At 36.5% G+C, this 12,899-nt stretch overlaps 1 protein-coding gene across 2 annotated transcripts; it reads right to left on the reverse strand.

Moving 5' to 3' along the window:
- Positions 1 to 595: 595 nt before the first annotated feature.
- On the reverse strand, positions 596 to 5,263 carry LOC103427243 (serine/threonine-protein kinase D6PKL1-like). Of its 2 annotated transcripts, none has more exons than XM_008365311.4 (3): positions 4,905 to 5,263; positions 2,148 to 4,089; positions 596 to 1,639 (listed from the first exon to the last, which is right to left on the reverse strand). In XM_008365311.4, exons 2-3 carry the CDS (start codon positions 3,863 to 3,865, stop codon positions 784 to 786), a joined length of 2,574 nt encoding a protein of 857 aa, XP_008363533.3. In that variant the 5' UTR covers positions 3,866 to 4,089; positions 4,905 to 5,263; the 3' UTR covers positions 596 to 783. The 2 variants fall into 2 exon arrangements, with proteins under 2 accessions (XP_008363533.3, XP_008363532.3); XM_008365310.4 differs by having other exon boundaries at positions 4,899 to 5,236.
- Positions 5,264 to 12,899: the final 7,636 nt, after the last annotated feature.

The raw sequence follows: 12,899 nt of genomic DNA on the forward strand, positions 1-12,899 counted from the left end.
GAGAGCAATGTCCAACCAAAAGGCAATTCCAAATTAAGCAAATCCAGTCCAGATGCTGTTCCATGGCAAGCTTCGAGTTTCAACAAAAAAACTTCTTCGGCTTCTAAGCTTTAGAGTAGACTGCTGATTACATAAGAACTCTTTTAAAGGACAGTCTTGGATAATACCTTTTTTAGTTACAAAAACATTACCCAAGTGCAAAAGTGCTTCACCAACAAGTGCTTTCAAGAGAATACATAATAAGCACGTAATGTTTCTAATGAAATGTTTTGCTTCTAACATAAGCACAAGGGATTAAAAGCGCTTCATATAGAACCACACTCTCAAACAAACTTCTCTCTCTTTGGACATGAAAGACGGGTTAGAAACAACGAAAAGAACTAGCAATAGCCTGTTCACATGAGCGTTAAACAGTTTATAACCCAGTAGGGAAGGTGTATTGCATGTTTTGAACCTGGAAAAGAACAGCAGTAATTATACATGATTTTCTAGTGATGAGGGTACAAACTTGCATCTCTTACGGGGGGGATCATATTGTAGGAAGAGATGAAGTTCTAGCAACATGAATACACCCAAATTATACGACAAAAAGAACAAGGAAAATGCTAATCCGATTTCCATTTCTCTCAGCTACTGTATCAGTATCCATATATCATATTCTACAACTAGCCACCAGTATTGTGAGTTACATTTAATTTACACTATAAGCTAATACTATCAGTTAAAGAAACCGAAGAGAAAATTTGGAAAAACAACATCACCTTTCCTCCCCATATAAAAGCTTTAAAACAGGTCAAAGTCTATATGCTCTTCTATACCCTCCAACTCCTTGCAGCCCGTGCTCTCCTGTTTCTGTGATGCAGATTGTGTACTAATTCCAATATCACCCCACTTGGGAAGCTCTGGTGGTACCGCACACCGAATCAATGCCCAATTGAGGCCTTCAAAGAAAGGATGTTGCTTGATTTCTGCAGCCCCTTTCACTGATCCTAAACGATTTTCAGGGTCCTTTATTAAGAGGCCTCTGATCAGATCCCTTGCATAAAAACTCACTATAGGTGTATTTGGGAACTTGAGACTTTTCGACACAACATTGGATAATGTGTCCTCATTTCCTGACCCCTTGAAGGGTGTCTTACCATATAACAGCTCGAACAGAAAGATTCCATATGTCCACCAATCAACAGCATTCCCATGGCCGTCTCCTTTAATGATCTCCGGGGCAAGGTATTCATGGGTTCCAACAAATGAGTTGGACCGGGCACTAGTTGGCTCCACTACAAGCTGTGGCAATGGACTGACCTGGGCAGCAAGCTCGGATTTCACTTTTCGAGACTTTGCAGCAGCGGATAAAAGTCTGGGAGTGAAGCATGGAACTTGCCAGGATGGTTGAAGGCAAAAAGGATCAATGCAGCTAGATTCTATGCATGGGCTTGACATCTTTCCTGTGCTCTCCAAAACAGGAGACGATGATTTAAGCAGCGTTGGATTGACCGCACATCTAAGTGACAAATCAAAATCTGTGAGCATGATGTGGCCGTCTTCTCGGACCAGAATATTTTCAGGTTTCAAGTCTCGATACACAACTCCTAGCATGTGTAAATACTCCAAGGCAAGGAGGACTTCAGCGACATAAAACCTGTAGAGACAGTACACAATCATTTGAAATTAGTCGAATGAACATTTAAAATACAGTTGCGATGATGTAAATAAATCATGTAGTTCTCTAAGGGCACCAGGCCAACCCTTGATTGACAATATGAGATTGTTTTGTGGATATTAGATCCCAAGTTTAAATCCCGGGAAATAAAATCTAGTTTAACATACCGAACATGTATACACATGGCCAGAGCATGTTATCTAGTGTAATCCTCACCAATAGTTGACTGCTAGGTCTTATATACTTTAACCATTCTGACAAGTTGATTTTGGAAACTCAAGGAGAAAAAGGAAAAGTAACATAAGAGTATGCGCTAGTATCAAACAACTATCAAAATGAATTTTTCCAGAAATGGAAAATTAGGAAGACAACAAACATGTAACCTACTAAATAATAATGTCAAATCTATCCATTTGATTGTCTTCCGCAGTTAAAAAAAAGCAAAGGCACAGTTAACTAAAAGTGGACCTTAAAGAAGAAAAGGTACCTGGCCGCTTGTTCACAGAAACTCCTGCCAGGTTGCTTTTGCCGCAGCACGTGCAGATCCCCACCCGGACAATACTCCATAACCAAACATGAGAGGTTATCTGACACACAATGGGAATATAGTGTGGGAAGAAATGGATGATCCAGCATTTCCAGTATCTCTCTTTCTGTTTGGGCCCTGATCATTTTCTTCCTGGTAGCCAAAAACTCGTTGTCCATCACTTTCAAAGCAAATACACAATTTGTTCCAGTTAGCTCGGCAAGATAAACAGTCCCAATGTCCCCAGAACCGATCCTCCTAAGCAACTTAAAGTGCTTCAAACCTAAGCTTCCATGCTGCTTCTGGACGTGATGGATGGCTTCCCATCTCAAGTCTCTTGACATGTGAGGCCTCTTGCCGCTACGACCAGACCCACTTAGACTGCTCTCCTCACTAGTGCATGTAGTGCTGCTACAGTCACCAATGCTACTTTTTGAGCTTTGTGAGAAATCCCCGTTTTCCTTTGATCTTGACCTCTCATCAACTTTTGTCACCGCAGAGTTAATCCTACTACTGTAATTTGAAGCGAAATCCAGTGTGCTTGTACCTCTGTTAACAATACCTGAATTCAATTCTTTGCTAAGACTTGTACTGCTTGATGCCAGAGATATTTTCTCATTTCCTTTCCCTTCATGCTTTGGAGTACAGTTGTATGTTTGGTCCTTTAACTTGCTAGTACTAGAGCATGAATCACTATCAACTTGTCGGTTATCTGATTTGGAACTACTAGAGCCAGAACTTGAATCCTGCTTGATATTTTTCTTAACCACGTTTTTGCTCCTGAGGACCGGCTTGATTAGATGTGAACTACTGCCAGATGATTTGCTTACCTTACTACCAGTGCTAGAGCCAGATGGAGAAGCAGCAGAGTGCAGCCCCTTGTTTGAATTTGAAGAATTAATTGGAACATCGGCAGAGACAGAAGCAACCGCACCCCTCTGCATGACTTTCTTACCATGATGAAAGTTGAATGAAGATTCTGCTGATTCCGGTCCTCTATCTTCTCCCTTCGATATATCACTTTTAACTGCTGATGAAAAAGGAGTAATTTGATCATGCGGTGCTAATCTGGTCTTACTAGCATCGGGCATCAGTCCAGCTCCCAAAGTTCTGGCAGTATCAACCTGTGTCTCTGATTGCATGGATCCAGGATTGTTTTCAGAATTTTTGGATGTTTCAGGCACAAGGGACACCTCTACATAATTCCCTTTACCTTCAGTCATAGGTAGGCCAGGCCCGTTAGCCTCGGCTACCACTGTGCCATACAACCTTTTGATAGTTCCTGCTTCTGAAACTCCTGATGAACGACCTGGCCTCGGTAGCCGCTTCATGGCAGCCAACTCTGATGCCTGAGTGATGCACAATCCTCTAAGTGCTTGCTTCAAACTCACAGGCTCTGAAATTCCGATACCTGATGTATTTGATGAACCAACTCTCATTGGCCTTTTCATAGCACTCTTCCTCAAAGCATCTTTGCTAGCCTCATGCGACAGACCTGATATCCTAGCAGACTTTCTACCATCAATTGCCTGAAAAAGCTGATTAATATCATCCTCGATTGAATATTTATTTCCTAATTTTAGCATGCTGTGTTTTCCACCTTTCTCGTCCATTTTGGACTCCGAGTGGAGCTCTTCTCTTGATTCAACAATTTCACATGTAGAGCGCAATGTACTCATTTTTCATGAACCAGATGAAATACAGCAGACGATGTAATGTCCTTACAAATTCAAACTAACCCACTTCTGATGAAGCATTGTGAAGATACCGCAGCACAGAAATAGGAAATAGAGCTACATATCTTCTCAAGTTTGCTAGAACCATACTGATTTGCAGACTGAAATGACCCACTATGATCCCCTTACTCAGTCCAAAATGAAGCATCCAAGGCAGGCCATGATTGCTGCATTGCAGTTAATATCAAACTCATCAAATTTCTATTTTCGTAACGTATCAGCCATGTCTATACTTTATCCACGCAATACTACAATTAGCATAAACAGTACCTAAAGACAATATATATATAGAACCAAATGGAAATTGAGAGGTAAAGGGAAACGTTAAATGGTGTTACTCTAACCTCAATTAATGAAAGATATGGAATACTCTAGTTAAAATAAAAATTTTGCTATCACATACGTAAGCATCATCAAAATATGGGTTAAATATGTCAACTATCTAATTCAATACTTTTCCGATTTCAAGGTAAGACAACCAATTCGATCTTTATTCACAGAAGTAAGACGTTTAACATAATCAACGATTGCAAAGTCCAAAAGTTTGGACGAAAACAACACCAAATGTCACCTGCACACAAACTGGCCAATTACGGCTTAACGGAAAGAAACAAAAGAAAGACGAGCCATTCCCACCACTTTGGAGACCACGAAGAATGACAAAGTCATGTATCGATAATATCTTCAGAACATAAAGCAAACAACAAATCTTGTTCACAAATCCTACACAATCTTCCACACACACAAACACCAACCTCACTATCAACAAACAGACATAGTCAGACATTTCAAATCAATTTTTTTTAACAGGGATCTTTGGAAACAAGCAAAAACAGAAAACCCATCATTCCAATTCACCAACAAAAACAATTTAATTATCAAAATTAATATAGATCATAATTCACAGCAAGTAAAATCAGGCTCATAAATAGCATAAAAATTAAATTTAAAATAAAATAAAATAAAATAAAAAAACCTTTACCATGAACTTGAACTCCAAAGAAGAAGCTGAAAGGAGGAGATAATTGGGGTTGATGGAAATGAGGAGGAAGTTAGGGTTTAAACTTTGAAACTTGTATTTATTTGATTTTTTGTGGGGTTGGAATGAATTAAATTTGTCGGGTGGGTGGTGGGAGGATTTAGGGCACACGAGAGGACAGTTGGGGGCGGTGTGAATGAGAGAGAGGAGAAGAAAAGGAAATCAAAGTCACGAGAAATGTGGTGACTACTGAAGACTGAGGACTGTGGAGGGAGAGACACCCGGTCCTCTGTGTACTGTGTAAATATTGGATGCTCTCTCTCAATATCTTCTCACTACCACTTTTCTTTCTTTCTTTCTTTAAAACTCGACCACCACTTTTCTTTCTTTCTTTCTTTAAAACTCGATTTTCAAATGGGCGGAAAAATACTGTTTATAAATTATCACCTCTCTGATTTAATGATATTTTTCTTCATTTGTTAGTAAAATATTTTAAGTTCAATTCTTATTAAAAACAAATTTGAACTACATTATTATTAATTCATTGTGAGATTACGCTCATCTCTTTACCGTAGATAATATCATTTGTTTATAAACAAAAAAAATTAAAAATAAAAAGTTATCATACACACTGCACAGGAATCGGGAGGGAAACAGAGGCTGGGGCTATTCTGTGGGAATCCCATGGGGTTTTCTTACACTTGACCTACAATCCAATAGTATTTTTATTTTCAAGGATCACTTCTATTTTATTATTCTCTTTTGAGATTCTATTTTAATATTCTCAAACTTCCACTTTCACATGAATTAGTGGGTGAAAATTATATCACGTCATCAATTAACAGAAAAGCACGACCAAGCTAAAGTTACAAAAGTGGTAGAAAATTATGAAAGTGAGAGGAAAATAAATCTATTAGTATGAAAAGCTAGAAGTTAAGAAACTTGAGAGTAGTTAAATGAAAATTACCTTTTTTATTTTAATTATGTATCATATCATGTACGACATTTTAATTTTTTTTAAAGTTGTCTGACTTATAACTCAAGTGATTGATAAGTATTACTCTAGTACTCGAGGTTCATTTCTTCAATTTTTTATCAATAGAAACAAAACTTCCCTCAGGAGTTGTATGAGATTTTCTTTTACTTGATTTTTTTTAATTTTGTTCCGAGAAAAATGGTACCATTTATATAAAGATTCATTATTTGTCTCGTGAGGGGTGGGAGGGAAATGGAGTTAGAATTAGAACAAGGAGTAGGATTCTCTCCTTAGAACAAAACCAGAGTCAATTACTTTCATTATGACAAAAAGTAAGTCAAATAATAAGTTCTGTAATGTTGAGGAGATTCTCTTAAAAGTTAGGCTCTTTATGGATTTTCTACCACGTCATAATTTAACTTCAATTCCCGTTCGGGGAATTATAAAACATTGTGCCAAAAACATGAAGTAACATAAAGTTATAGAGAGTCCAACTTTTGGGAAAGTCGTCTTGGCATATCTCTAATAAATTTAATCAATCACATAAATCTAAGGGGAAAAATTGCTAGAACTTACAATCATTAAAAGTTAGTGAGTACACAATAAGTTATGTATCATGACCCTTCACTAAGATTAAGGGCTCGTTTGATGGATTGGATGAGATAGATTATGGCCAGTTAAAATGGCTATGAGTCCAAGTCCAATATTTGATGGTGTTAAATGTAACTGGGATGGGATTAAACGTGATCGGCTACAAATCCAAAATCAGGTGGCTTATATAACCCAACCTCACACATGGGTTACAAATCCCATCTACATGAGGCGCATGTCGTGTTCTTCCTCGCCTCTCTTTGTCATTATTTCATTCCGTAATCTTCATCTCTCTCTCCCGACTTTTCTCTCACTGGACCTTGTCTCTCTCCACAACATTGTCCTAAAAATACCTGCCTAGAGCCTATGCGCTAGGCACTAGACGGCTATCCACCACCCCAATTAATCCCTAGGCGTTTGAAAATTAAGAAAGAGCACATAGACCTGCTTAGGCACCCACTTAGGTCGCGACTTTCACTTAGACAAAAAATAGATAACTTTCATATTTCATTAAAAAAAAATTATAAGAAACTTGTTGAATATTTGGAAGGAAACTCATTACATTTTGGTTCCCCATGTTTTCAACATGTTCTAATACTTTCTAATCTATATGTCATTCTATTTTTCAATTTATCTATCTCAATACAATTGAGCACTTTTTAAATATAAACTGACAATTATTTATACAATATATAATAAGTTTACTTAAATCTGCCTAGTCCACCTAAGCCCGCCTAGCCACTTAGGTGCTAGACCCCAGTCTGTTGCTTGTCTAGCACCTAGCATCTTTTAGAACCTTGCTCCGCACATCTCGTCGCGAGCAGCCCCAACATGTGGGGTCGTCAAAGCGGCATTGTGGGGTGGTCGAGCGGTGTGACATCGTGGGTGGGTCACGATAGTTGTTGCGAGTTGCGAGCAGCAAGTGGGCGGGTGGTGTGGGTCGTCGTTGGGATGTTATAGTTTTGTAATTGCAGAAATAAAGAGAAGTCAAATGTTGTAATTTTCCTTATTTTATAAGGAAAATTAATTAAATGACTTGAAAACTTTGAGTTTTAACGAAAATGACAAAAATAATGGGTAAAGTGAATAGTACCATGATTGACTTTTTACTGTAAAAATGTGGTTTTTCGTTAAAGTTTCCTATTTTATAAGTAAATTAATTCATAACCAGCCCAAGTTACTTGTCTACACTAAACATGTCTCATCCTGTCCACTCCAATCCAATCCTAACCTATCCTAAATATTAAGTCCAATCACATCCCACCTACCAAACGAGCCCTAAGGGTTAAATTAATCGAGTACCGAGATGATCAAGTTTGGCTCAGCTAATACGATTCAAGGTTAAGCTTGAACGAAGCTAATAGATTCAAGCTCCGGTTGAAGGACATTTCTAAACTCGAGGTCGGCTTAGCTCAATTCATTTATGGATTGAGCTCTACCTCATAATGGCTCAACTAGTTTTTAAACGAGCTCAAACTGAATTTTGGCTTATAGCTCAATGGTGACTGAAACATAATAGCGCAAATAAAAAACAAACATAATAGTCGAACATGCTCTAAGAAGACTGTATACATTCATGAGATGGTCAATATGTCAATATGTCAATATGAAGAAAGAAAAGCTATCAACATTTCAATATACTTTAATTTAACATAACCAATATAATAGTTTGATTTGATTTTTCATGACATTTTATATTTTCATTATAAGATTAGAAAGTCTAACTATTAGTCAAGCTTTAACGAATTAGTTGGGGTCAAATCAAACTCAAGCTATCTCATTACAAGGACATATATATATCACCTTTTATTTAAAAGAATTCTCCTTTTCTTTTTTAAAATAAGGATTAGTTGGGAGACCCATTTTACATCGAACTTTAATAATCTAAATTATCTACAATTGAAGTCTTCATTTATAGATCATCTTTACAAAAATATCATTTTAATCTAAAACCATTTACTCATTTGATTGTCATGATGAAATTTTAATGTTTCTTATAAAATAGTATTCGTAAATTTCTTTGAACTCAATTTTATACCTCAAATATTTTCCATTTGGCCAAGGATAATCTATAAAGTGCAACTTAAAAATAAAAGTGTACGGATCGTTAAAGTTCGATGAGAAGTGGGCCCTATAAGCGAGAGCAATCTCAAGATGGGTGACCCATTAAGAAGTTCTTGTGTGAGTTTCCAGAAACAAAACCGTGAAGGCGTGGTCGGGGCCCAAAACGGACAATATCGTGCTACGGTGGAGTCGAGTTTGGGATGTGGTGGACCTCGGGTCGGGATGTGACAATTTGGTATCAAAGCCAATCCCTGGCCGGACGTGGGCCGACGAGGACGTCGGGCCCTTAAGAGAGGTGGATTGTGACATCCCATATCATCTAGGGGAGTGGATCATGTAAACCTTATATATATATATATATATATTCCCATCTCTACCTAGCACGAGACCTTTTGGGAGCTCACTGACTTCGTATTCCATCGGAACTTTGAAGTTAAGCGAGTTTGCGCGAGAGCATTCCCATGATGGGTGATCCACTGGGAAGTTCTCGTGTGAGTTCCCAGAAACAAAACCGTGAGGGCGTGGTCGGGGCCCAAAGCAGACAATATTGTGTTACGGCGGAGTCGAGTCCGGGATGTGGTGGGGGCCCGGACCGAGATGCGTCAAAGGGTTTGGTACATAAGGTATCTACGAGCTTTATGAGTCAAATATTATCCAAAATTCAAATTTTAGTCATTCATTTGACTAGCCTTATGTTTTGCTCATATAAGACAAACTCCAATTGTTGGGTTAGAACCTAAAATCTAGGTTTTAAACCAACCCACATCATCTCTAACTATTGGGTCTAAAATAAATTCTAGAATAGAACCTAAAAGTTGGGAAAAATTAGCTAAGAAAACCGGCCAAACCTATTTCTTTTAGCCAACTATTGTGCGTGGACGAGCCACAAAAAAGGCCAATTTTGGCCCAACAACGCCCGACACTTCTTTTCACGCGACAAGGCAATCAACGCTAGTACCTAGCAGGCTAACGCTAGGGATAGGAAAAATACCCACGGATAAGGGTAACTGCGGTTAACCGCCTATTTAAAACTCATGGTTATGGTTATGGGCATAGATGAAAATATCGATAATATCGGCGAGCCGATATTATCGTTTTTTTCGTATAACGATATTTCGTGAGTATTTCTTTAATTATCGTTATAATATCGCGATAATATCGATAATATCGATAATATCGCGAAATTATCGATAATATCGCAAGATAAACCTAAAAATATTTGAAAATTTCTGAAAAGTCTCAAACTTGCACATAAAGGGATTCGAACCCCTCCCATCTAACTCCTTCAGCGCCTTGACCACTATACCACTTATGTTTTTGTGAAAACATGCTAAACTATTTATATATATGGTTTTGTTTTGAATTCTTTTTGCAAGAAACAAATTTGCCCATATTCCAAATTTTTTGTGGTATTATATTTTAAATTGTGTCAATTAATTACTTAGTCAATGGCATGTGGTTTTTAATTTTTCTATTTTTTATTTGGTCACTTACATGTATGGTTGGAAAAAATTCCCGAAAATCCCAAACCAAACCGAAAAAGTCCCAAACCAAAACCATCCCGAAAAATACCGAAATTTTCGATATGGGATTGGTTTCCAAATCCCATTTGTTTGGTAATCCCGAAATCCCAAAAAATACCGAAGTATTCGGTTTCCTATTGACTTTTGGGTTTCGGTTCTTGAAAGCCATTGTCATGGTTGCTGACTACTCTTCACAATACACTTACTCTACACATAGAGATGATGAAGATAGTGAAAAATTTGAACCTCATAGGAACTCTATGTGGTACTTAGTCACTCATGTATCTTACCATGCAATGTATAAAGTGTAAAATATTGTACTAATTCATTATATATAAATGATTATGGTGTGTTTAAACTTCTTTCATTAATTACTACATATTTTCTACACTCACAATGTTTGCCAGCTCGCTATATAATCAACTTAAATCAGTTAAATCCATCATGCAATGCATTTCCTTTCAATTTTTTGTGATAAACTAATAGATAATTGACTAAATAAACATCCTGCAAAGTTTCAATAAAAATTTCCAAGTTTTTCTTACAATTTCCGTGGTTTCCATGTAATTTTTATCGATATCGATTTATCCCGAGATTTCCATCGATATTTCCGTATTTTCGGACTACCGATATTTCCGATATTTTCTTCCTTGGTTATGGGTAACCGTTTAGATAAATAAACAGTTCTGGGTATAATCATTTAACCATGCAATTTAAATAGGCGGTTATGGGTATTACTTGCGGTTATAAACGGGTACCCATTTAACTGTTTATTTTAATTTGTGTAAAATAAAAAAAATAAAAAAAAAGGTTAGTTTCTAGCTAAGTTTAGTATCTCAAGATATAATTGGTTATAAACGGACCATAATATATATATATATATATATATATATATATATATATATATATATCACTTGAGAGAAAAATATAGTTGATTGAATGGGTCTATGTTTAATATATATGATTGAACGTGCTAAAGCATTAGAGTGTTTGAAAGTTTTATTTTGGAGTATTTTGGAGATTTGAATCATATAGTATTCAAGATAATGATTATCTTGATTATAAGCATGTTATTGCCGACTGATACGTACATATTTATATATATATATATATATATATAAGTGGCAATTGCATTAGCATCTTCTTAATCTGCAAGTGAGTTTCATCATTTTTTAGTCTTTCAATCTACGGTCTATCTTATCTGTTAATCTGCTAAGTTTGTTTGTTCGACTCCCCAATCAAGTCGTAAGGCGTGTTCCAAACAATAAGTCCCAAGAGAGGCATGAGCGGCTCGCATGAACGAGGAAAGAGTTTAGCTAATACGCGAGCAAGGTGACGCATTTAAGTTTTCTGTATTTTGTTTGCCTGAATTGTGAACTTCATGAATAGATTATTTAGATCTAATTCAATGGCCAGCACTAGCTCTAGATCCAGTTTAGGCACAATTCCATATATTGTTAATGAAGAACAAAAACTTGATTTTCAAATTGATGAAAGTGTTAACTTTGGAGATTGGAATATCCCCAATGTTTCAAGTAAAAATATTTACAAAAAGAAATGGTCAGTAGCCTCATTTAGAAGTGAACATCATGTTAAAACAGTTGAAAAAGCTTATGCTCTTAGTAAAGAACATGAAACTTGTCAATTGTTTTCCCCTGAACAAATCAAAACACATAGAAAATATGGTCATAACTATATCCACATTGGCTTAGTTCAAATAGTTGTAAAACAATTAACACGTAGAGGCCTTAACACCTCTATTTTGTTATGTCTCCGAGATGCTAGATTCACTAACTTCAGTGATAGTATACTTGGAATGATTGAATCCAATCTTTATAACGGACCTATCCATTTTGATTGTTTCCCAGACCTTACCATAAGTCTTTCAGATCCTCATATGCTGAAAGCACTCACATTAAACATTAAAACTTTAGGATACCAAGTCCTTGAAGGAACACAGCCCTTGACATTAATATATCGAGTTTACTACAAAGTCACTGGCACAAATATGAATTTCCAAGCTTTACCCAAAAGTCCTAGAGATCATACACTCTTAATCCAAACCAACCAAGAAAATGCAAACATCAAAGTTCCCATAACCATTAGATGGTCAGATATCAGTCTACCTTTAGATTGGTGTTTGATCAATGAAAGTAAACCAGAGTAGCCATCCAAAATAGTCTAGTCAACCTAGACAACATAGAACAATATTTTAACAGAACTGTTAAAATCAACTTTGACAGTCCAGCCAGAAAATCATGTGAGTCCACCCAATCACATAGATCATTTGCTCCTAGCAGAATTCTTTTTTTGGATCTATACCAACCGATAGGATGGGTTAAGATTAAGAATTAATCAATTCATTAGCCAATAGGAAATTAAAGACGGTAGACACTAGTTCATCTGTCACCCAACAAGAATTAATTAATGATTTGATCAATATCAAATTAAAATCAGTAGAAACAACCTTTCAAGTCACACATCCGAGATACCAACCTCATACCCAAGAACAGAAAGAACAAACCACTCTTATAGAATCTGATTTTGAAGCAGGACAAATTAACCATCAACTTTTAGTTATAAACAAACATTTCAAATGGAACAGAAAAATGCTCAATGCTAATATTGAAGCCACAGAAAATATTCCCAGAATGAACGTTTTTAGAAACAAATATACCAAAGAACAAAAATTGGAAATTTACAAAGAATGGACTAATTTTATGGAAACTCACATATTTGAAGTATTTTTCTTTGATTATGTTGAAAAGTACTATGAGCCTGCAAAGAAATTAGAGGTAATAACCAAAGAAAATTGAATTAAAGAAGACAAAACCATTGTCTCTT

This window comes from Malus domestica, chromosome 03 (genome assembly GCF_042453785.1).
Source record: "Malus domestica chromosome 03, GDT2T_hap1".
In the NCBI taxonomy this organism is placed as follows: domain Eukaryota; kingdom Viridiplantae; phylum Streptophyta; class Magnoliopsida; order Rosales; family Rosaceae; genus Malus; species Malus domestica.